Below are 23,052 nucleotides of genomic sequence, written 5' to 3'. Positions count from 1 at the left end.
AATTTGGGCTGCGATGTTTCCAGACTTTTAAGTTTCCAACCCGGAGGACATTGTTAATTGGTTGGTATACAAATGATGTTAGTAAATGATGATGTAAATAAGTTTCCTGCTCCTGTATCAAAAATTTTTTTGTAAACTGCCCAGAGGGCTTCAGCTATTGGGAGGTATAAAAACGCAATAAATAAATAAAAAGTATGTTTGCTAGACAGTGGACATAAGGGAGCGCAAGGCTTCGGCCTGAAACCACAATTTGTTTGCTCTATGGTTACACTCAAGTATCTTGTCACATATCTATCTCACACAGAGTCTGTTATCACACAATTCATTTTATAGGCTTTCTTCATAGCTTTCCAGAATGGGCCCTTCCTGGGCCTCAAATGTATGAAAAGTTAGTCCTGTAATTGATTACGATTATAAAATAAGGCAACAATTGTGGGTTTATTATTTTTAATATCTGGCTCCTTTCTTCTTTTGCGTTTCATTTTACTCTAAGGCCTCACAATTTCACCTCCACCATCTTCCTTGTTCCGGACGTATTAAACCATATGGATTATTTTATTTGTGTTGCACATGAAAGCCCTCTTCCCATCTAACTGCAAAAATATTTTGTGGTTCTGCTAGGGAGAAATATGCATATATTTCTTAAGCTGTCAATTATTTTTGGTCTTTTGTCTTGCAGCAGTGCTTTAAAGTGTCAGCTTGGATCAAACTGTGCTCATAGAACATTCCTTGATGTCTTGATCAAAGATAAATGGAATGTTTTCCATAACCTTCTGAATTCAGTCCCCTCAGCAAACGAAAAGAGAGCCCAAGTAAAGCCTGTCTCCTCTCTTTTTGAATTCTCCAAATGTATGAATCCTTCACCCATTAAAATGACTGGTAGCGCTGCTGTTAATTCTGATACCGTGTTCAGATTTAAAAACAAACAAACCTGGCCCCTTCCAAACTTATTCTGCTTTCCTAAGCCCCTGCGCTGTTGTCTGTTGAGTGGCTGAGTATGCAGAAATCCCAGTGCACAACTGAGAACATTCTGCTACTGGGTTGGTGAATCCGGATCAAAGCAAAGCGATATCAAAGCTTATTTTAACAAGAGATTTTGCTCCCTTTTCCTCCCCACCTTTGTACGTATCTCCACTCTCATCTCACTCATTTGTTAGCTGAGTCTGGCACTGGATTGCATGGAAGTTCAGTACCCTAGTGGTTCTGTCCAGTCGGAATCCATTTTAAAGTGGGTCAGACATATCAGAAGGGACTAGCATTGGTGAGTGAGCGTGGTGAGACCAGGTCAACTGAGGCCTTAAATGAACTGAACATTTGGGAATGCTAAATCTGCAACATTAATATGCATATGGCTACTTGGTTGACATGGATTGGGGCTTGTAAAATACTGGTGTATTGTAGGGTAAAAGGCATGGGGAGAAAAATGAGTCTCATGCCCCCCCCCCCCATATTGTTAGGGTCTCTTAGGAGGAGCAGAAGGTGACCTGGGCCATTCCTAGTAGGTAGTCTGGCCATAGCAACTGTCAAGGGACAAGATGGAATCATAGACTGGAAAGGCAAGGTGAGGTCAACTCTAGAAAGGCAGATGATGTATACACTTACACACGGAGAGAGCGAATGAGAGAGGGAGAAAAGCAGAAATCAGGATCAGCAAGAATGAGGAACCAGGCTGGGGATGACGGCTGGAACAGGCAGGGTAAGGCCAGGCGCTGCTGGCTCTGCCCATGTGGTTGGATGCTTCCTGGTTGAAAGAACAAGGGAAAGTGGATTGCTTCTACAAGCATGCAAAGTGCTTCTCCCCCGAAAAACATTTTTCAAAGTTGACTCTCTCACAGTATTCCCTACCCATTCCTTTACATCTCTGCTCTTTTATAGCAGTTTGCATAGTGGCTTTGGGCAGCTAGGCGCCTAGGAAGCTGACTTAGAGCAGGTCAGATGCTTTGTCCATCTAGCTCAGAGTGGTCTCCTCTGGCCAGTGGTCTCCTCTCTGCAGTTTTAGGCTGAGAAGGGTCTTCCCCACCACCTGTCACTTGATCTTTTTCTTTTTCTTTTTTTTACCTGTAGATGCAACTACTGACATGGAAGTCATTGCTCTTCTCCCTGGGGCATATAGCTAATTGAACTGCTGTTTATAAAGTCTCAAGCAATCTTCACTGCTTTGCATCCACCTGGTGAACATAAGAAGTTGCCTTAGTCAGACCCCTGGTCCATCTGTCCCTGTTTTGTTTATTCCAGCTGCTGCAGCTCTTGGAAGGCTCAGGCAGCAGCTCCTTCCCATCTCTGCTGATTGAGATCCTTTTAATGGGATATATTGGTGACTGAGACCATCTCTGTGCGAGACATGTGCTCTGCTATTGAGCTGTGGGACCTCCTGTATAGCGGGGCATTTACTTGGTCGATGTGGGTTAGTGGATTCAAGCGTTTTTATTTAAATAGCTTGTGCCACCTTTCCATTGTCCAACGTGTTGGGTGTTAATAACAGCGGCAAGAAGACCCATTCATCACTAAAATCATATTAGGTCAATAATACAGACTAGAAATACCAACTTGCAATTAAAAGTCTCCAGTTAATCACAGATTAAAACCTTGACAGAACAGTATTATATTAATTTGGTTTCTAAAAGTAAAGAATGCCAACTGTGATGGACCCTATTTAGAATGGAGTACTCGGGAACTGGGTCTTCTCAGGGGGACTCCCCGTCTCGGTGGCCATCATTTGAACCTCCCAGGTTGCAGAAGTGGCCTCCTTAACCAGCCTGTCATGGTAAAGCTAAGCTTTCCCTTCACATTTCAAGAGCCTGTCTTCTCTCTGCCAGGTCTCGTTCATCACTTGGGCATTCTAGGTCCCACTGGGGCCACAGTTCGAACTCCCATGCTTCGCGGCCGCAAGAGCAGCGGAACCGCAGTAGAATCTCCACGGTCATCCAGCCGCTGCGACAGAGTACAGCAGAAGTGGTGGACCTCACAGTGGACGAAGACGGTAGGTCACGGCAACAGCGGATCCTTGTCCGCCTCTCAGTGAGAAACTCATTGGGATTCTGAAAAGGGGAGAAACCTCAGGGCTGCCTGTTAAGGTCACATGTTTCAGAGATGATCTCTTCTCCACAAGCTGCTTCTACCTCTGCTTGTTTCCGGAACTGGGCAGATCAGCGGAGCTCACAGAAGGGAGTTGCCCCAATCTGAAAGCAAGTACCGTATTTTCCGGCGTATAAGACGACTTTTTAACCCAGGAAAATCTTCTCAAAAGTCAGGGGTCGTCTTATACGCCGGGTGCCGTCTTCCAAACTTACTGTTTGGGTTCTGAGGGTGTCGGGGGTTGAGGCAGGCAAAGGGAGCGCGAGCTCCTGAGTGGTGTGTGTGTGTGCACGTGTGTGTGTGTGTGAGAGAGAGAGAGAAAGTGAGCGAGCAAGCGCGAGGGAGGGAAGGAAGGAGGAGAGCGAGGCGGGGCAAGCAACTCCTGACGGAGGTCTGTGTTCTGTGTGTGTGTGTGAGAGAGAGAGAGAAAGCGAGAGAGTGCGAGGGAGGGAGGGAAGGAAGGGGGGGCGAGCAACTCCTGACGGAGGTCTGTGTTCTGTGTGTGTGTGCGCACGTGTGTGTGTGAGAGATCTGAGAGGCAGAGAAAGAGGTAATAGGATTGAAATCAAATCTGATGTTTTTTAATTTTTATTTGGTGTGCGTTGGAAGAGGGGTAGTCTTATACGGCGAGTATATCCCAAACTCTATATTTTAACTGGAAAAGTTAGGGGTCGTCTTATACGCCAGAAAATACGGTATTTCTGCTTGTTTCAGGGCTTGCTTTCCTTATTGCACAAGCAGCCGCTGGCGGAACACAAACAGCGGAGCACAGCAGCCCTGCTAGGTACTGCCCCACGGGTTGCTCCTATGTCTACATACATACCTATCCCCAAATACAACAAAGAGTCTCATGGCCAAGACTTAACGAATTTGAATGAAATCTTTATTACTGAAAGTGATAAGCCATCACAATTCGACATAATAAAAACAAGTAAAAAGATAAGCTAAAATAAATAAGTTAAAAATAGATAATATAGTGTAAAATGAAAATAATGAACACAAATGGAATATAAAGATAAAAATCACATTAACATACATTAAGAACTCGTGAGTGGGGAACTAGATTAGTACATGTATCAGAACAAAATCTCCATTATGAAACGTGTTGGAAGACTTAGTGCCTAGCTTACTTGCAGCTAAGGCGAATTTTGCAACCAGATCAGTAATTAATACATTATTGCCAGCCAGCAATATACAGATTTGCTCAGGGAAGGATCGGTGAGAAAGATAACGAAGAATGTAATCGAGAATGTTTTGTCTAGGGGATGTATATATAGGGCATAGCAACAGATAATGGCAAAGACTTAACAAATGTATTATGGCACAGGTTTTTGTGGACTGGAGTCCCGTTCATCTCCCTCTAGCACATTTGATGAGAGGCAGGTTTCCTTTCAGTCCGTGTCTAAACCGGGGAGAGGTTTCCTCCAGAGTGAAAGCACGGCGTTCCTTCTAACGATAAGAAATGTGGCCAAAAAGACCTGATAGGGCTTGGTTGAGATCTGTCAAAACCTTTCTTAAAACTGGAACTTGGACAATTTTGGTAGCCCCCAAATGTGTTCCCTTCCATCGGCAGTGGCACATCCCATATTTGATTGGGGGAGAATAGCATTATCTCAAAAGCTGGCTCTTGCTGCCTCCCTGCATCCTTGGCAAAGAATGGGTATACCTCTTTATTTGGAAACAAGGCCCAAGCGCAGCGGCAGCAGCAGCAGCTTATTTGTATGCTGCTTTTCCACACGATTGTACCGAAAACATATCACAAGTTATCAAATGAATCACAGTAAATATAACTCAAACAACACAATAGGAAAAATTACATATTAACCATCGTGTCAATAGGTAAATATGTAATAAATCAATCCATGCAAAATGGAATAAAACAATACAAGTAAACTAATATAATCCAATGACTTTGTACTAAACAGGAAAGGGAATAAAGCCTAACAGAAATAAACCTCAACGAGGCCTCTCTCCCTTGTTGTCATCCTCCAATCCTCCCTTAGAGGAGGCACGCAGAGGAGGGAGGGCCTCAGATAACGGTCCTAGTGTCCATGTAGGTTCATACCAGGAGATGCTCGGCCTCTTGATGTTAGTCTCCACTCAGCACCTCTTCTGACAGCTTACTCATAAGCTATGTGCTGTTCTAATTGTTAGTGATAAGAATATCTGCAAAGCTAGTGAAGGTAAAAGTATCAGTGTAACTGTTATAATGGTCCTAAGCACGCTGCTGAAAGAACACTAAAAGGGGCAAAGCCAGCAAAGGAGTAAGCCCAGGCTGGCTAACTAGGAAGGTGGTGGGCTCTCCCACACTAGAGGCCTTCGAGAGGCAGCTGGACAATCATCTGTCAGGGATGCTTTAGGGTGGATTCCTGCATCGAGCTGGGGTTTGGACTCGATGGATTTATAGGCCCCTTCCAACTCTGCTATTCTATGATTCTATTATCTTTTGTTTGTCCCATAATGTATGTTAAAGAAACAAGTTCTGAGTTTACAAACCACTTGCTTGAATATCTGGGGTTTTGTTGTTGTTTGTATATAGAGCCAACTGTTGTGCCAACAACTTCCTCTAGAGTGGACTCCCAGGCTGCGAATTCTTCTTCGGACGGCGGCCCCAATGCCACAACATCAGAGCAGGTCTCTGACGTAGTTTCTAGCATCTCCAACAGCCAGTCCTCATTGGTACCGGAGCCTTTGGTTGTTCTCACCAACAGCGGTACTGCTGGGAATTCGGCAGGAGGTACGGAACAAGAGCTCATACTTTTGCCGTGGGTTGACATGTTGGCTTGCCAGAAAGAAGATGGTGATTGCAACCTGTTGCTTTGAAAACGTAAGGCAGCCTTTTGCTAGAGAAGCACAGGAGTTCTGGGGTCACCATTCTCTTTCTCTGTTTACAGCCCCCCCCCTTTTATTGAAGACATTTTGAGATACCAGTACAAGGAGCAGAATTGTCAATTGTATTTGGGACAATAAATGCGGGGTCCCCTGGCTCTTGAAGCGAGCTTGACTGTCCAGGGATTAGAGATGTGAAGGCCGGGGGGGGGGGGGGGAACGGAAAAATTCAGGGGAAAACTTTTTTTCCTCGAAAAATTGAAAAAAATGAAAAAAAAATGGATTACGGGATGTTTTATTTTAGCATGATGAATAACATGTTTAAGACAAGGTGTTCAGATATTTACTTCTCCAAATGATTTCTAAAAACTGTACAGTATCAGAGTATTACAGTGTCTGTGCACCAAGGACAAGAAAGTCCTAGGTTGCAAACTGAGACTACAACTCTCAAATGCAAGAGCAAGATGCATTTCTGCCTGTGGGGGGCACTGCCATTGAAGCAGAGACTGAAACTAATAGTGATAGCTATAGGTTAGAAAATGAGTCTGATTAAATTTCATGCGTATTCATTGAATCTTGGTTCCCCCTTTTTTCTCAGTTCTTTTTATGGGAACGGGGGCTTGATGTCTTGACACTGGAGGACTAGCAGAGACATAAATAATTTTCTTTGTTACTAATGTTGGTGGTTTCTTCAGTTGTTGTTTTTTAAAATTGTTTTTTGCCTGCTCATAAACTGGTAGAACCAAAGAGGTTCCTTACAGTTCAGGTGTTCCTAACAGTTCAGGAGCTTGCAGCTCCATTTGTTACCAAAAAAAAATAGTAAATTAAATTTGTAATAATTGTTTGAATTCACTGTACTTTTAATATACCAAATGTAATTATTTTATGCCAAACCAACTTGGACATAATTACATTTTATGTTACTAAAGTAACAAAGTGACTTTCAATCTGTAAAAAGTGCTAATATTGCATTATTTCAATTTTTCTGAAAATTTTCGTTTCCCCCCGGAAAAAAATGGGTTTTTTCCATGGCTTCAAAATTTCCGGAAATTTTGCATCTCTACCAGGGATCCTTGTGGAGCCTGGCTGCTTGACGGTTACACCTTGCTAGGAAATAAAAATTAAGATGCAATTCTTAACATTCCTGGAATGCCTTGGTAGATACCTGGTCGGCACTGGAGCCTGCAAGTTGTGATTTTCAAGAACGTTGGGTTTTCTTTGTGAGAAGATCAATGGTAAACCAGTTTCCCTGAATGACAGCTTGTCGGTTATTACAATGTGCAGCCACAGGACAGTGTGGGCGTGTTCCATGGTGAACGTTATTATTATTTATTGCATCATTATTACATCCAGTTCACATGGACTGCTGGTGAGCCTTAATATGCCTTTCGGGTGCCCGGTACAAACCTGAGCATGCCCTGGAAAGCTGTGTCACATAGCAGAGGTGCAGGAATCCCACAGCAGACAGAAGCCTGCGGAAAGAATTAAACTTGTGAGGATGCCTTTAGTTGACATCCAGCCTAGAGCTGTCTGCTCTGGAAAGCCGTGATTCTCTGGGCCTTTTCCCCCTCACCTTGCTGCAGGAGATCCTTGAACTGCAAAAGTCAGGAATGTGAACCTGTGTGCAAAGCAGGTGCTGTGATAGCCCCTCCCCATTAGAGGTAGAAGTTTGAAAGCCATGGGGTGAATTGATCGACACATCTCAATTACTGACGCCATTACTGAATTTTGTAGTTCCACACTGTGGTATAAATAGGAGATTGGATCCACCATTCTACTTCTCTGAGCGGTGCGCACAGAGTTCATATGGAAGCTTCATGTCAATATCTGGGACACTGGCCCACATGTATGTTTGTGTGTGTGCTGGGTTTTCCACAAGGGTGATGTCAAGAGGGAAGCTTTTGAACATGCAAGTGTTCCAGGTATACAGGTGAACCTTGCAGGAGGAGGAGAAGGAGGCGTATTTTCATGGTTAGTTCAGGTCCTTTTGCTGTAGCAGTTCACCCACATGTGTTGGAGGCAGGTTTGCCTCTGATCTTGCTATCCAGAGTCCATCTGTCTGGTTTTCATCCTAGAAGGTGAGATGCCTTTGAAACCAGCTCACCCTTGGTGCTTTGCTTTTAATTGCTCCGAGGCGGGGCTCTGTGAGGGGATAAGTGTGGGTTGGAGCAAAGAGGAAGGTCTCACTGCAAAGGTGAGCGGGGGGGACAGAAGAATGAGTCCTGCTTGCTTATTGCAGTGTGCTACCAGGAGCTGTAGAATGAGGCAGCCTTGGAGGGCAGATGCAGGCAGGAAATGGACAGGCAAAGAAGGGCTTGCCATGACCTGGATGTGTTGTTGAGTGTAGACTTTGATGGAAGCATGAGGACTGAGCACAGGAGGCTGATGGAGGGTTGGGGGAGGAAACTGAAAACCGAGTGGGAGGGAGAATGGAATGGAGTATCCTGGAGGTGGCCCTGGCTGGATGGCTGGCACAGCAAACCAGGGGCACTCCAGATCGCCACATTGGCGCACTTGCACTTGATTCTCATCCGGTTGCGCCGTTTGCAGAGGTTCGAGGTTCGGCTTTCCCTTTCTCCACCGCTGCCCTTGTTATCAGCCCTGCTCAGCGGTGTTTTTCTTCTTCCCGATCGCAGACGACGCAAGAGGAAATGCCTCAAGTGCAACACTGGAACCCGGCCCTCCGGCAATGCCAAGGCTGCCCTCGTGCTGCCCCCAGCATTCCCCGTGTGGCGGCTCTTCGCAGAGCCACCACGTCCTGGGGCACCCTCACGCCAGCTGCTTCCAGCAGCACAGCCACCACTTCCAGCACCATCAGCACCACCACCACAACCCCCACGCCAGCGTCCCGCTCTCGCCGCCGTTCAGCGAGGCCAGCTGCCCCGTCGAAAGGCCTCCTCCAGTGCCGGCACCTGGCGGGCCAAGCAGCAGTTCTGGCACCACTTACCACGACCAGGTAAGTCCAGTTGATGACGTTCCATCAATTGAAGGGTTTTGTGCAATATTCTGTTTCTCTCTCTTTCTGCTGTGCTTAATGCTGCTTCTGGCATGGAGCACAGGCCAAGAATCTCCCGCTGGCTATGAATTCCTTCGGCGTCTTTAAACACAGCACTTGTTGTAACGGAGGGATAATGATGCCGTATGTTGACTCCCAAGAGATTCCACCTAGGATTGCAGCCTTGGTCTTCCAGGAATCCTTTAGGTTCAAGTAATAGTTCGGCTATTTCTTCTCTCCCAGCCAGCCTCCATGAAATAAGGCACATAGAGAGTGCCGGAGTAAAGTGAAATTCCCAAACCATGGTTGGGGTGAAACCTTTATGAGAACCGACCAAAATGTCATGAAGGAGCGAGCAAGTTTTTTGTGTTCTGTAGAACTCTTCATCAGGCTGGACATTAAGCAGGGTGAGGTTGAGACGTTGGCTCAGCACTGAAAGCCACAAAGTCTGCGTTTGGTCACCCCAAAAGCAACGCAGAGGAAGCTGGGCTTCCTTCCTTCTAAATGGCGCTCTGTGTCCATGAAGGCATTCTGTCTTCAGGAAGCCTTAAGCTAAGATATTTACCTGCCTCATCTGCATAATTGCAGAATAAATCGGATATCCCCCCCCCCCCCCCGCATCCCTTTTTTCTGCAAACCCTTTCCAGAATTCTTTGCTTCCCTACAGGAGAATTGAGGCAAGAGATGCCAGAGATGATAGTGGAGAGAGGGACGGGATTGGGCAAGCGGCAACCATGGCGAGTTGACTGGCCCAGTCTAAGGGCACTGGGCGAGGACACCCAAATTTCTCCCATCCCCTTGCTTGGCAGAAGTCATAGCTTCTGCCAAGCACGGCCTGCATATTCTGACTAGCCGAGACAGACATGGGTGGGATCCGAGAAGGCGCTTCTTATTTCTGAAACCGAATGCAGCTCTTTTGGGGGGGGGGGGGGCGTCTTTCTGGAGATCAAGTCGGCTTCCTTAAATTAGTTGAATTGGGCTAGTTCACAAAGGGATTTGAGTTTCTCAAAGGAAAAAGTTGCTGCTTCCCTTGGGTTGAATTGGCCCATAGTAGACACACTTGTGCTGTCTTACACCAGGTGGTTGACGCTCGGGCTCAGTTTCAAGATACTTACACGTCTTTTCCCCTGCCTCCCCCGCTGCAGCAGGCCTTGCCGGTAGACTTGAGCAGCAACGGCATAAGGAATCACGGCAGCGGCTCTTTCCACGGAGCGTCGGCCTTTGACCCCTGCTGCCCAGGGTCCTCCTCCCGAACAGCCATCTATGGGCACCAGGCCGGGGCTGCTCCGAGCCAGCCCATCGCCATTGACGGATACAGCGCCAACCTGGTGGCCCAGGCCCAGCCTCCGCCCCCACCCCAGGCTTCGTTGTCCTCTTGCCGGCATTTCATGCACGCGCCTTGTAAGTGGGGCTGCGGCCCACAGTGGGAGTGGGTGGGGGAGGCCCTGACACCCCCTGGGATTCCCCTGAGTTGCCGTCGGGGCTTGCCGAGATCCCCCAAAGTGGCACAAACTCCGGGAAACTTCCTCCGCCGTCTTGGTGCCAGAGTGGGTGCGGCCCATCCCATTTGGGGGGGGGTGCCATCGGGGGCAGGAGAACGGGAGACGGGGGCCGACCACCCTGGAGCTGAACCGCTGCGGGGGACTAACCGCGCCTACTCCTCTTCTCCCCTGCTCCACTTTCAGATGCGTCTCTGACTCGACCGCTTCACCATCAGGCCGCCGCCTGCCCCCATTCCCACGGGAACCCCCCTCCCCCAGCTCCCTCCCAGCCCCCGCAGCCTCCCCCTCAAGTAGACTACGTCATCCCCCACCCTGTCCACCCCTTCCACCCTTCCATCTCCTCGCATGCCGCCTCCCACCCCGTCCCCCCTCCTCCCCCGCCCCACCCGTTGGCCAATGCCGCGGCCCCGATCCCGCAGCCCCTGCCCACCGCCCACCAGTCCCTGTCCCATCATATCCCTGCCACGGCACCTTCGGCCCAGAGGCTGCACCCGCATGAAGTGATCCAGCGGATGGAGGTCCAGCGACGGAGAATGATGCAGCACCCAACGTACGTCAGTAGGGCATGGCCGGCTCTCTTAACTTATAGGGCCAGGTGGCCTCCAGCCTCTTAAGGAGGGATAGGCAAGAGCCGTTCCTATCGGGTGGGGAGTGGGGGTGGAGAGGGGGTGGAGGAGTGGTGATCTAAATGAGGGCTGCCTCGGAAGCTTTTAGGCCAGGGGTGGGCGGAAGGTAGATCTCCTTACTTGATGTGGAGGTGGACAGGGAGACATTTTTCTCCTTCTCTCATAGTACTAGAACCCAAAGGGGTCATCCCATGAAGCTGAGTGCTGGGAGATTCTGGACAGACAAAAAGAAGGACTTCTTCACACAGCGCGTAGTTAAACTGTGGAATTTGCTACCCCAAGATGTAGTGATGGGCCTCCAATTTGGATGGCTTTAGAAGAGGATTGCACAAATTCCTGGAGCCATGTCCGTTTGAGCAATGTGCTAAACGTCTATATTTTAGCACTGGAGCAAAGCTTCTGTACAGTCTTACGCTTTCACCGTTTTGCCAAATGACGAGTGTCCCATCCCCTCTCTGCTCTTGACTCCTCCACCTTCGTGCGCACCTGACTGGACATTGGTTGAGGCATAGAGGTGTGAGGGATATGTGCAAATGAGAGGCGGACAGACTGTGCAGGTGTGGGAGAAGCGAAGGTGTGAAGTAGTACGCAAAAGGGAAACGGTTTGCCAGGACAAGAAGAGACGCTCTTGTGTTTGTAATCCGCCTGTGACGCTCCTGCTTTCTCCCCCTCCCCCACAGGCGAGCACATGAACGGCCTCCACCACATCCTCACCGAATGCATCCCAACTACGGCCACGGGCATCACATCCATGTACCCCAGACGATGTCGTCGCACCCGCGCCAGGCGCCAGAGAGATCCGCCTGGTTAGTAAAGCTTGCTTCCTCCTATGTCACGTTCACAAAACGTACCTCAAGGCCTTTGTCTTGGAAGGCATCATAGCAAAGTCTCCCCTGTTGATCGCTCCCCACCTAATTTATTCTAAATCCATCAACTTGGCAAATGCAATAACTTTCACGCGCTTGCTTCTTTGAAGTCAGGGGGGTTTTGTTGTTGTTGTTTTTGGTTCATCCTTAAATAGCACGGTTTTTTGTTTGTTTTTAAAGAATGATTGCATTTGTTTCCTGCCTTTTATTCAAGGAGCTGGGTGGAGTTTCTCATTTTATCCTCACATCAGTTCGCCCATCTCACACTGGGGAGATTTAGGGAGCAAGTGTGTCACAAGTCAACTTCCGAGTGTGGGGAGTGCTGTTCTAGCGAGCACTGCAGAAACTGGCCAGGCCTCTCTGAGCATGGAGCGGTTGCGTCTCTAGTCTGCCCAGTGGCATGTAGGAGCATAGCACTCTCCCCATGCTATCACGCCTACAGATTTCCCTTCAGCTGCTTTTGACCCCCTTTGTTATATGGCCTATAGGCTTTAGCTTCAAAACAATAAAAAAAATAGCTTGCGGTGGAAGAAAGCCAGCATGGTTTTTACTTTAGTTAGATTACTGCATTTTATTACTCCTCAGCAAGGTGCACTCAGAGCGTCACGACAAAATGCCTCTTTCTCTTTTTTTTTGCATAAGACAAAAGCCTAATTAGAAGCTCTTTGCAATAGGTTTTCGTCTGTTCTGGTTCCAGGTTGCCAGCATCAAAAGGGCACTAGATGTTAAGGTCACACTCACATAGTTCAGGCGGCAGGGGACACTCATGAGGGACTTCACTGGCAATCCTAGTGTTTGGGGGAGAATGAATGGCCCCGTTCAGAAGACACCTTAAATCACGACTTTAAACACGGTGAATAAAGCAAAAGGGTTAAAGCCATGGTTTAAGGTGTCTTCTGAACACAGTTTGGCTTTCTGGCTTAACCACCGTGGTTAAAGCCATGGTTTAAGGTGTCTTCTGAACACAGCTTGGCTTTCTGGCTTAACCACCATGGTTAAAGCCATGGTTTAAAGTGTCTTCTGAACACAGCTTGGCTTTCTGGCTTAACCACTGTGGTTAAAGCCATGGTTTAAGGTGTCTTCTGAACACAGCTTGGCTTTCTGGCTTAACCACTGTAGTTAAAGCCATGGTTTAAAGTGTCTTCTGAACACAGCTTGGCTTTCTGGCTTAACCACCGTGGTTAAAGCCATGGTTTAAGGTGTCTTCTGAACACAGCTTGGCTTTCTGGCTTTACCACTGTGGTTAAAGCCATGGTTTAAGGTGTCTTCTGAACACAGCCTGGCTTTCTGGCTTAACCACCGTGGTTAAAGCCATGGTTTAAGGTGTCTTCTGAACACAGCTTGGCTTTCTGGCTTAACCACCGTGGTTAAAGCCATGGTTTAAGGTGTCTTCTGAACACAGCTTGGCTTTCTGGCTTTACCACTGTGGTTAAAGCCATGGTTTAAGGTGTCTTCTGAACACAGCTTGGCTTTCTGGCTTAATCACTGTAGTTAAAGCCATGGTTTAAGGTGTCTTCTGAACACAGCCTGGCTTTCTGGCTTAACCACCATGGTTAAAGCCATGGTTTAAAGTGTCTTCTGAACACAGCTTGGCTTTCTGGCTTAACCACTGTGGTTAAAGCCATGGTTTAAGGTGTCTTCTGAACACAGCTTGGCTTTCTGGCTTAACCACTGTGGTTAAAGCCATGGTTTAAGGTGTCTTCTGAACAGTCCCATTAGGAGTATGCCTTCCTTCAGAGATTCAGGGCTGGGAGGGCTCCTGCCCTGAAAGGTAGCCTAAAAATACTGTAAATAAATAAAGTGGAAAAATTACAGGTCCAAAATTTGGGCCCTGAAACAAACCAGTAACCAATGTAGATATTTTTTTTAGGGCCAAGTGTTGACATGGTTGCAAAATCAGAGTTCTTGCTTCTAGAATGAGAATGTGAATGGTGAGTGCGGAGCTGACTGCACAGTGAGAACCAGCCTGACTAAAAGTGAACTTTCTGCTCCCCTGTTAGGGAACTGGGAATCGAAGCAGGAGTGACAGCAGCTACCTACCCGCCAGGCCCGTTACACCCTCACTTGGCCCACTATCACACGCCTCCTCGACTTCACCATTTGCAAATCGGTGCCCTTCCTTTAATGGTAAGAAGAATAACCGCGCAAGCTCTGCCCGTCTTTGTCACTTACTGATGATGCTGTGCGACGTCTACTGGGGACATTGCCAGAGAACCCCCGGCGAATCGCGCCTGCTTTAAAGCTTTGTTACTTATTAACTTTGATCTGGATGAAGATTTTGCAAGGCACAATGGACATTCTAACAGAGAGCGAGCAGGGATTTTTATTGGCTTTAAGACAGACACATTTCTGAGTTGAAATCAGGAAATGCCCAACTTAAATTCTCCAGCAGTGCATTGACCCTCTGCATCTGATTTTTTTGGGGGGGGGTTTTGGCTTATTTCAATAGCTAGCTTTGGATGGCTGGGTTACCCATTGATTAGTACAAGGGAGTTCAGTATGATTATCTTCCAGGTCATTCTGCTACTGAAGTGGTTTTGGAATTATTTTTCCCTTTTAAGACTAGGATTATACCTGGTGGTGATAATGGCAAGAGAACTTTTTGAGTTTCAAGGCAAAGCTGTGCTGCCAGCCAGGGCAGTCGTTCGCTGTTGCTTACCTACGTACAGGCAGGTATGTGTGGAGTTTGGCAGACTCTGAGATTGACTGCAGAAAATCTCCACCTCTCTCCGGTTTAGGGGCAGGTTTCATTCCCTTTGATTTTCGAAGAGCTGTTTTTGAAATAATGAAGGCAGCTTATGCAAAAGAAAAGGCCGCTGGCGATAGATCCTTAGCAGTTCTTCGTGAACTTGGTAGCTGGAGAACTCTTTCTAATAACATGGCTTCAGCACCTAGGTGCCTGAACTAGATAGGGAAAAACGTGCGAATTCCATACATCAATTCCTGTTTTGCTCTCACAGTTCATGAGAATACAAATGCCACCAACTTTTCACGTGCTAGAAGTTAAGACCCATAGCAAGCAGATTGTGAGGTGCTTTGGCAGAAACTGTTGTTTGTCCTGATGTATAGCATCACAAGTATAAATGGCTGTCTTGGACATTTTGCACCTTGAAGCATCTTTTGAAGAACATTGTATGTCAGAGGTATTTAATTTACTTGAAATAGCTATCAAATGGCTGTTGAGAAAGCAAGAGAGGTGAGACCACGTGGGGATTGATGCAAATTGGCAATCTTTATTCATGGCAGACTTTGTTGGCTTTGTTGAATCTAAAGGATGGGTTGTGACTAGAGTCTGTGTACAGGCTGTGGCTGCTTGTGATGTGTCTCTGGATTTGTGAATAATCGCTGAAGTCCTAGTTTTTGTGGCCATTCTTAAGAGCACATAAACAATATTGTAGCTGGTCGGCTAAGTGGAAAATCATCATGTTCACAACTACTTCTAGATTAATTGCAGGTAGGTCATCTTCCTCTTTGGGGCATTTGGTTATTTAAAAGATTTATTCCTTGCTTTTCTGTCAAACTACTTCCAAGGGAGCCTGCAACAGATTTAAGAGTAGATGGCTGAGTAAATTGCTTGAACACAACGTGGAATTGATCCACTGTTGATCAAAACACAGGATTGATTAAACACAGTTGTGGTTTTCCGGTCATGGTGAAAGCTGCTTTGGATCTAGAGTTATTTGAGGTAGGATGGGATACAGGAATACCAGTTAGATTGTTCTCTTGGTGGGACCACATCAGCCTAAGATTCCTGTTGCGTATGATCTCACCTTTCACATTCAGAGGACACCTGATTCTGGAGATGACGCCAGTAATGTTGCAAAGCATTAAGTTGGCTCACCTGGAGATGGTGTTGTTTGCCACATTCCAACTGGTTTTAAAGGAGAAAATGGAGTTTTGTGTGCAGCCCTATTCGGGGCACTTGCTTTCCTCCATTTTGGGTTGGTTGTTCTCTGTCTCTCCCTCTCCTTTTCATAAAAAGGTATTGGAATTTGTCATGGTGTGCGCCTGTGTGTGTGTGTGTGTGTGTGTAGAGAGAGAGATTCTTATATATATGAGAATGTGTTTGGCAAAGCATACACAACAGCCGGTTGAACTTAAACTTCAGCTTTAGCCTCTTGTATTTCCATTTGTGTATTTGAAATTATGCTGAACTACGTGAGGCTGGTTAGCTAAGGCTAGAGAACTTGTCCATAACTACGGAGGGAACTACCTTGATTCATTCTTAGATTATCTTATGAGCTTTATAATCATCATATTGGACTTCATACCTATACAAATACGTACGTGTGTGTGTGTGTGTGTGTGTGTGTGTGTGTGTAACTGATGTCTTGCTTGGGTGAGAAGTGGTTGTCTTCCGGACCGTTTTCAGAGTCACCTCTCTGCTTCCTGCAATTTGTTTTTTGGCTAGGAGCCATTGCAATAAGGAAGCAGAGAGAGAAAGAAAGGGAGAGTCACCTCCTAACAGAATTCTGCCTTTTGGCGACAATTGATGACAACGATGGCCGAACCAATAGGACTCTGTATTTCTTGCAACATGAACAGTAAAATACTCCCAAGCTGTTCTGCAATTAGACTTAACTCCATTCTGCTATTTGAATAGGTTCCTGACATGGCGGGCTATCCTCACATCCGTTACATTTCATCGGGATTGGATGGAACATCATTCAGAGGCCCTTTCAGGGGCAATTTTGAGGTTTGTAATAGAATAAACCTGGCTACGTGGCAGAAAACTTTGCTTGAGGGAATAAGGGCGGGGACGGGGCACGTTGCAAAATTAAATGTCGAACTAATTGGATTCTTTTAATATTTAATTTTTTTATATTGACCTTTTATTGTGCTATGGGGACAGGGTAGGTGCTAAAATCTAGGGCAGGTCTTTTCTGGATTATGCAAAAGTAGGTGGCAGTTAAAGGACAACGTACTGCAAGAAATACATTATGTTGACAAGACGCAGTACTGCTTGAGAAGGCTTGGAGAAGGAGACAGTTGGTGCTAAATTGTTGAGCTCCTTTTACTAAAGTGAAACCGGGGCACTCTGACAGTTGCAGTTTGTTATGTGGAGGAGAGAGATTAAGGTATCAGATGCAGAGAGTTAATGAACTCTTAATGTGCTAGTTCATTGTATAGGAAGGGTTTTTGAATAGTCTGTTTTCTCGGGGACTAAAACCGGTCACTTGTGTTTCAACCAAAAGCCATCCTCTCCCTCGGTGTCCATCCTGAAGTAGGATCAGGAAGTGCAGCCTTCTCAGTGCAGTTATAATAATGTTACCTTTAATAAACATGCATCAAACCATCCCATTCATAAGCAGAAGTGTTAATCTGGCTACTCACCAACAAGGTGAACTTGACTGATCTGCACCAACTAGGCGTCCTTCAAACACCCACGGATCCAAGTCAAGGGGAATGAGGGGGATCCGTTTTCATGAAGGTTGCTCACAGACCTTGGGATTCTCTAAGGTCTCAGGAGGCCCTTAAGTGCTATACTGGCCCTTGACGAGCCTCTTTATGACATCAGAGCAGGTAAGCCAATGGCAGCCAGAGGAGCCATGATAAATTACCACGGGCTAGGCCACTGCCATATTGGAAGAGATCAGAAATGGAGAACTACTAACATACTACTATTCAAATAAATTGCATGTGAATTAAATAGGAGAGACTACTGTAGCCATTTTCAGGGAGCGCCAAAATACTAAATTCTGCCGGTTCCTCGATTACAGGAATTAATTCATCTGGAAGAACGTCTAGGAAATGTGAATCGCGGAGCTTCCCAAGGAACAATTGAAAGGTGCACATATCCACACAAATACAAAAAGGTGAGCATTTCTCAGAGGTGCTTGAGCATTTTTTATAACTTCCCTTATGTCTGTCTGGGTAGGAGGAGCAGGGGCGGGGGGTGGGAGGGTACATATTAAACAACATTTTCAATATTTAGAATCACAGATATTGGTTCCAAATAACAAAAGATGTCCTGTAGGCACAACTAACCTAGGACTGCCGTTGAATCCTTACCCGCAAGGAAATGAAATTGCAAATCTTAACTAAAGCTACAGTTCCAGAGGATTATATTTTTCATTTAAAAGATTTGAATTGTTAGTAACTGGGTGACTGAGGCAAGCTCCTACAGCGGTTACAAGGGTCAAAGGTGATGAGAAACTCACGTTTACAAGCTTTACAGTTAGTATCTTCCAGTCTGTTTACCGCTGCAGGCCACAGGTGTGTTGCTGCTCCTGCAACTTTCCCGAGTGGAAAGATTGCAGTTTAGCTTGTTCACCAAATGCTAGCCGGGGGGTGCTGGGAGTTTGGGGAGCATTCAGATGTTTGATCACCCACACAAGTGGTACAGTCACAAAAACAGACAGGACGTGGGGGCTTGCTATTCATGTAGCTTGCAAGCGTGAGTTGCAGTAATCTTTAGCTTCTCAGGAAACTTGATCAACTGAGTCCTGCTTTGCATGATAGTGCTACAGATGACAAACTGAGTCAGGGGGTGAGACACCCCTGTGGCCACATACGCAGTTTATAGCTGAGCAACATCCTGAACTTATTAATCAAAGGTCAGCGTTATCCATGATGTTGCCCCCGCCTCGTTGAACAATTGTTCCGGGATGATAAAGCAATGCACATTTTAGGACTTGAGACTCAAGCCCATTTGTTCTGCTTACTTTCGTTCCCAAGTGTAGTTCTCCTGGGCTTTCCCTTTAATTTCTGCCTTTTTAACCTGCTTCCGAAATGTTACATTTTGCAGCTTAGTAAGTTGTTAAAATGGTTGTGGGGAGGCTGGGAATTCAGGGGTCAGCCGGATAAAGTCTGTTTAGTCTAATGGTCGCATTTTGTTAATCTTCCGTGTTGTGGGGAGGTGTACTTTAAATGTTGTTACTTCTGGTTGTTATAAAAGAAGCAATATTGTGTATAAAACAGATCTTATTCAGTTTGCCAATAATGTCATCTCTGCTAATAAGGTAACAACTGATTGGTTCTCACAGAGGAAACTGCACTGCAAACAAGATGGGGAGGAAGGAACTGAGGAAGATACAGAGGAAAAGTGTACCATTTGTTTATCTATATTAGAGGAAGGTGAAGATGTCAGGTAAATAAAAAAATAAAATCCAAGTGCTTGAGGTGCAGGGCTTATAACCTGGACTAGGTGCAGATAGCAACAAAAGCCATTAAAAATGTTCTATGTAACACTGAAATTGGCCAGATGTGTTTGGAAATTCAGACAGATGCAGCCTTCTTTGTTGGTGCCAGTACAGATCATGTGCTGTAATGAACTAGCATCAGAATATACTGTTAACATGACTGTAATATTTTCCCCAGTGATATTTATGCTGCCAGTTTAGGTCATCTTGACCAACAGCAGGAGCCTGCAGTCCCAAAGCAGAGCAAAGGCTGGCTTCAAGGTTGCCACCATTCCACTGTGGGTTGCCTAAAGGTTCTTCCCCATGGGGGTGCTCTGCATGGCAATGTTTAAATGCTCCTTACCTCATGTGTTATTCCAGCCGTTTGGAGCGAATGCATGCCAGTGCGGCCAGGAATGTGCTATTGTGAGGGGATGCCGGCTGTATGCAATTGATGTGTAAGATTACGGCGCATTTAAACATTACCGCAGATACAGAGTGGCAATAACTCAGCCGTGCCTTTGACAGTCTTCCAGATTGCAGACGTCTGCTGTTAACTAACAACTGTGGCAGTCCCTTTTGTCAGTATTCTGCCCTTCTGGCAGCCGATGGTGCTATTTCTGCACCATTAGATCCTGAGATCAGTTCTCAGTACCGTTTCACTTCAACATCTAAGTGTAATTTTGATGTTGAAGTGTTCAGTGGAACTGCAAGAACGGCCCAGAGAGCTCCGGCTATTGGGCGGTATAGAAATGTAATGAAGAAGAAGAAGAAGAAGAAGAAGAAGAAGAAGAAGAAGAAGAAGAAGAAGAAGAAGAAGAAGATCACACTTTATAGAGAGGAATTTCAGCCTCTGTTTTCTGTTCTCTTAACTTACATGGTTGCAGAGATACTCGCAAGGTCTAGCAAAGGCTCTGAAATGAGAGTGTTGCAGGGAAGGACAGAACTCGGACTCTGTCCCTCTGTGTTGCTTCCTACCATACTCATACAGAAACTAATCGCTGGCCCTGTAAGCCCAACCCACATGGTCCAGCTGTGACTTGGAAGGGGAATAGACACAACATAAGAACATAAGAAGAGCTCTGATGCTGGATCAGACCAAGGGTCCATCTAGTCCATCAGTCTGTTCACACAGTCGCCAACCGGCCATCGGCCAGGGATGAACAAGCAGGACATGGTGCAATGCAACAATGCACAAAGTTAATTTGCACCATGTCATCCTTGTGCCACGAGGCCCGTCACTCTAGGGAGAAATGCCACAGCCCTATTAAGACACCTCCCTTAATGTGTTTGCTAGCATGGGGTACTGAAGTACTCTGGCCACATAATGAGAAGACAGGATACCCTGGAGAAGAGGCTGATGCTAGGGAAAGTGGAAGGCAAAAGGAAGAGGGGCCGACCAAGGGCAAGATGGTTGGATGATATTCTGGAGGTGACAGACTTGACCTTGGGGGAGCTAGGGGTGGCGACAGCCAACAGAAAGTGCTGGCGTGGGCTGGTCCATGAAGTCACAAAGAGTCGGAAGCGACTGAACGAATAAACAACAAGAAGCATGGGGTATAAAATGAGAGAGAGATAAAAGAGAGAGCGAGAGCTGCCGTTTCTGTTTTTAATGATACACATCTGTTTCCAGTCAGCCTCACTTGCTTGTGAATTACTGACCCGTTCTCTCCCCCCCTGCTTGTTCATAGGCGCCTGCCGTGTATGCATCTTTTCCACCAAGTGTGCGTGGATCAGTGGTTGATCACAAACAAGAAGTGCCCCATTTGCAGAGTGGACATTGAGGCTCAGCTGCCAAGCGAGAGTTGACACCCTTTTGCCTAAAACCTCTTGCTTTCCTCCTTCACGCCCATCCTTCCTGGTACTGCAGTCAACCAAAGATGGCATGACTTACCTGTGCAGATGTTGGAAGCATTTGAACCTGCTAGAGTGCCGTTTGTCTGCTCTGTGGTATACCTAATGCTAATCCTACAGTTCAGTGTATTTATAAAGCTTTGTTTTTGTTTTTGTTTTGTTTAGACCTTACAATCTCCCCACTCTTAACACGTTTTCCTGTACTTTTTTGCATGGTTCCTTGTATTGCATTTCTTTGCACATGTTATGGGCTTTAGTGACCTCCCCAAACTTGCAGGCAAGATTATCTGCTTTAGAAAGTAGAATTGTGTGGTCTTTTATTTTTTTGTTTTTATTTTTTACATAGAGTCAAGCTTTTCAGAGTATGATTTCACTCATTACTAACCTCAGAGTCCTTAATTTAAACAAGTATTTTAGTTTTAAATGTATAAAGATCAACTTTTTTTAAAAAAAGGATATTATTGTGTTTTTAAGACATTCCTTAATTAGGAAAAAAAAAGCTGCTGTATTCTTGGGTTGGGCAGAAACGCCGAGCGCTTCTCCTGCACAAGCCCTCGTTAAAGTGAACGGGGGCTGTGCAAGAGAGCACCATCCGTAATTACTGGGAACATAACCTTCAAATCTCTTGATTTCAACTGGCTTACTCATCATTGGAACATCCTTTTCAGATCACATTTTTATGTTCTTCAAACCTTCAGCACAATGCAGATATATTTGAATGTCAATATTAAAAACATTTAGACTGCTGTCCGATTGTATGTACCATTTTCTTATGTCTAGCAATTTGAATCTCTCTAACATAATATTTTGCTGCTGTGAAACAGCTCTAATGAACACTAAATATTTGATTTCAACTAGCTGGGTTGTAGATATATGCAGGTTGAATGAAAGAAGTTTCTAGGAAAACGGGGGAAAGGCAGGGTTTTTTTGTCTTTTTTATTTTTATTTTGCTCCTTGGTCTTACCTTAAATTCATCTAAAGATCTGCACAAACTGGTTTTGTAAAAAAAAAATGGAAAAGAAAAAAAAAACACAACTACGAAGATTAAATCAATACTTACAAATTCATTTCTTAAGGCAAATATCCATGACTTCATAGAACTTTTCAGGGTCCCTGCTCTGTCATGGGATCTGGGTGGTGTTTTTTGTTTTTTTAATTTTAGTTTTACAGTTAATAAAGTTAGCTGAATCCACCTGTCTGTTGTGTTGTTTCTGAAAAAATCAGTTTGAAACTGTTCTAGAAACTGTTCCTATGGCAGGGCATGTTAAGCAGCAGAATAACCTGACCCCCCCACCCTGGGGGGGGTGAGAGAGGGAGAGAGAGCAATAAATAAAAATAACTGCAAAGAACCATCCGTAGGGAAAAGACCTGTGGGCTTTAAGCATGGGAGACCAGCTTTCTATCTGTTACTGACAACTATCATGTAGAGATATGTGTGGTTTTAAAAACAAATCTTTAATTCTTTTGATGTGGGAATGCAGGAGGAGTTGCAGACTAGCTCCTGTTTTATAAAGTTACAGCCAGGCATGCACTATAAAGAGAATAAAACAGGCTTTGGGAAAATGTTTCCTCCATTTAATATGCTTTTACTAGCTTGAATGCATCGCCTTAGGTTTCTGCAGTATCTCCACGTTTGAACATAACACAACAGTATGCTTCCAATACCCTTTTCATATTGAATTCCACTGTCATTCTCTCTTTTTTTATGCAATAAAAAGGACTGAACCTGCAGTCTTGTTTTTTATTCTGGTCTAGTATACAAACCCCTTCTGTTCAAACAAATATTAATTCACTGGTGTGAGATCTGTACTTAAATCCGTATGTGGGCTATTTGAGGGCGGGGGGGAGTCTGAGTTTCTGCATGGAAGTAATGGTACTGGAGAGAGTTTTCATCATGTATCGCAAATGCCTGGAAGAACAGCTCTTTCTTGGTACGGCCTTACAAAAAGGGTTAATACGCATTTCCTCATAGCTGCACATGACACTTCTACAAGGCACACGCAAACCCAAAACCTACATGCGTGAACAGCGGCCATAACTTTAAATGCACTGAGACTGGAAGTAGCTTTTCAAATTCCTATCTTGTTCTTTCACTGGTCTTACTATGTCTCCCCTCCCCACACCCCTTGCTGTGGTCTGCAGGATAGTAGAAAAAGACGGGTGAGCAAGGAGACCAGAGGGGAA

The 23,052-nt window shown here is 45.6% G+C and overlaps 1 protein-coding gene across 3 annotated transcripts in view; it reads left to right on the top strand.

Moving 5' to 3' along the window:
• Positions 1-22,579, top strand: part of RNF111 (ring finger protein 111) — a 38,506-nt gene extending 15,927 nt beyond the window's left edge. The window contains exons 4-14 of one of the 3 annotated variants that reach the window (XM_063142267.1): positions 2,817-2,980; positions 5,615-5,812; positions 8,541-8,860; positions 10,045-10,300; positions 10,585-10,951; positions 11,708-11,833; positions 13,894-14,020; positions 16,497-16,589; positions 17,614-17,709; positions 18,880-18,983; positions 20,706-22,578. In XM_063142267.1, coding sequence (XP_062998337.1) covers positions 2,817-2,980; positions 5,615-5,812; positions 8,541-8,860; positions 10,045-10,300; positions 10,585-10,951; positions 11,708-11,833; positions 13,894-14,020; positions 16,497-16,589; positions 17,614-17,709; positions 18,880-18,983; positions 20,706-20,823 — 1,969 coding nt within the window. In that variant the 3' untranslated portion in view covers positions 20,824-22,578. Of the gene's footprint in view, positions 1-2,816; positions 2,981-5,614; positions 5,813-8,540; positions 8,861-10,044; positions 10,301-10,584; positions 10,952-11,707; positions 11,834-13,893; positions 14,021-16,496; positions 16,590-17,613; positions 17,710-18,855; positions 18,984-20,705 lie in introns of all 3 variants that reach the window. The other 2 variants (XM_063142266.1, XM_063142268.1) reach the window with 2 other exon arrangements.
• The last annotated feature ends 473 nt before the right edge of the window (positions 22,580-23,052 follow it).

Source organism: Elgaria multicarinata, chromosome 16 (genome assembly GCF_023053635.1).
Source record: "Elgaria multicarinata webbii isolate HBS135686 ecotype San Diego chromosome 16, rElgMul1.1.pri, whole genome shotgun sequence".
Classification (NCBI taxonomy): domain Eukaryota; kingdom Metazoa; phylum Chordata; class Lepidosauria; order Squamata; family Anguidae; genus Elgaria; species Elgaria multicarinata.
This window is presented reverse-complemented; position numbering and strand designations above follow the sequence as displayed.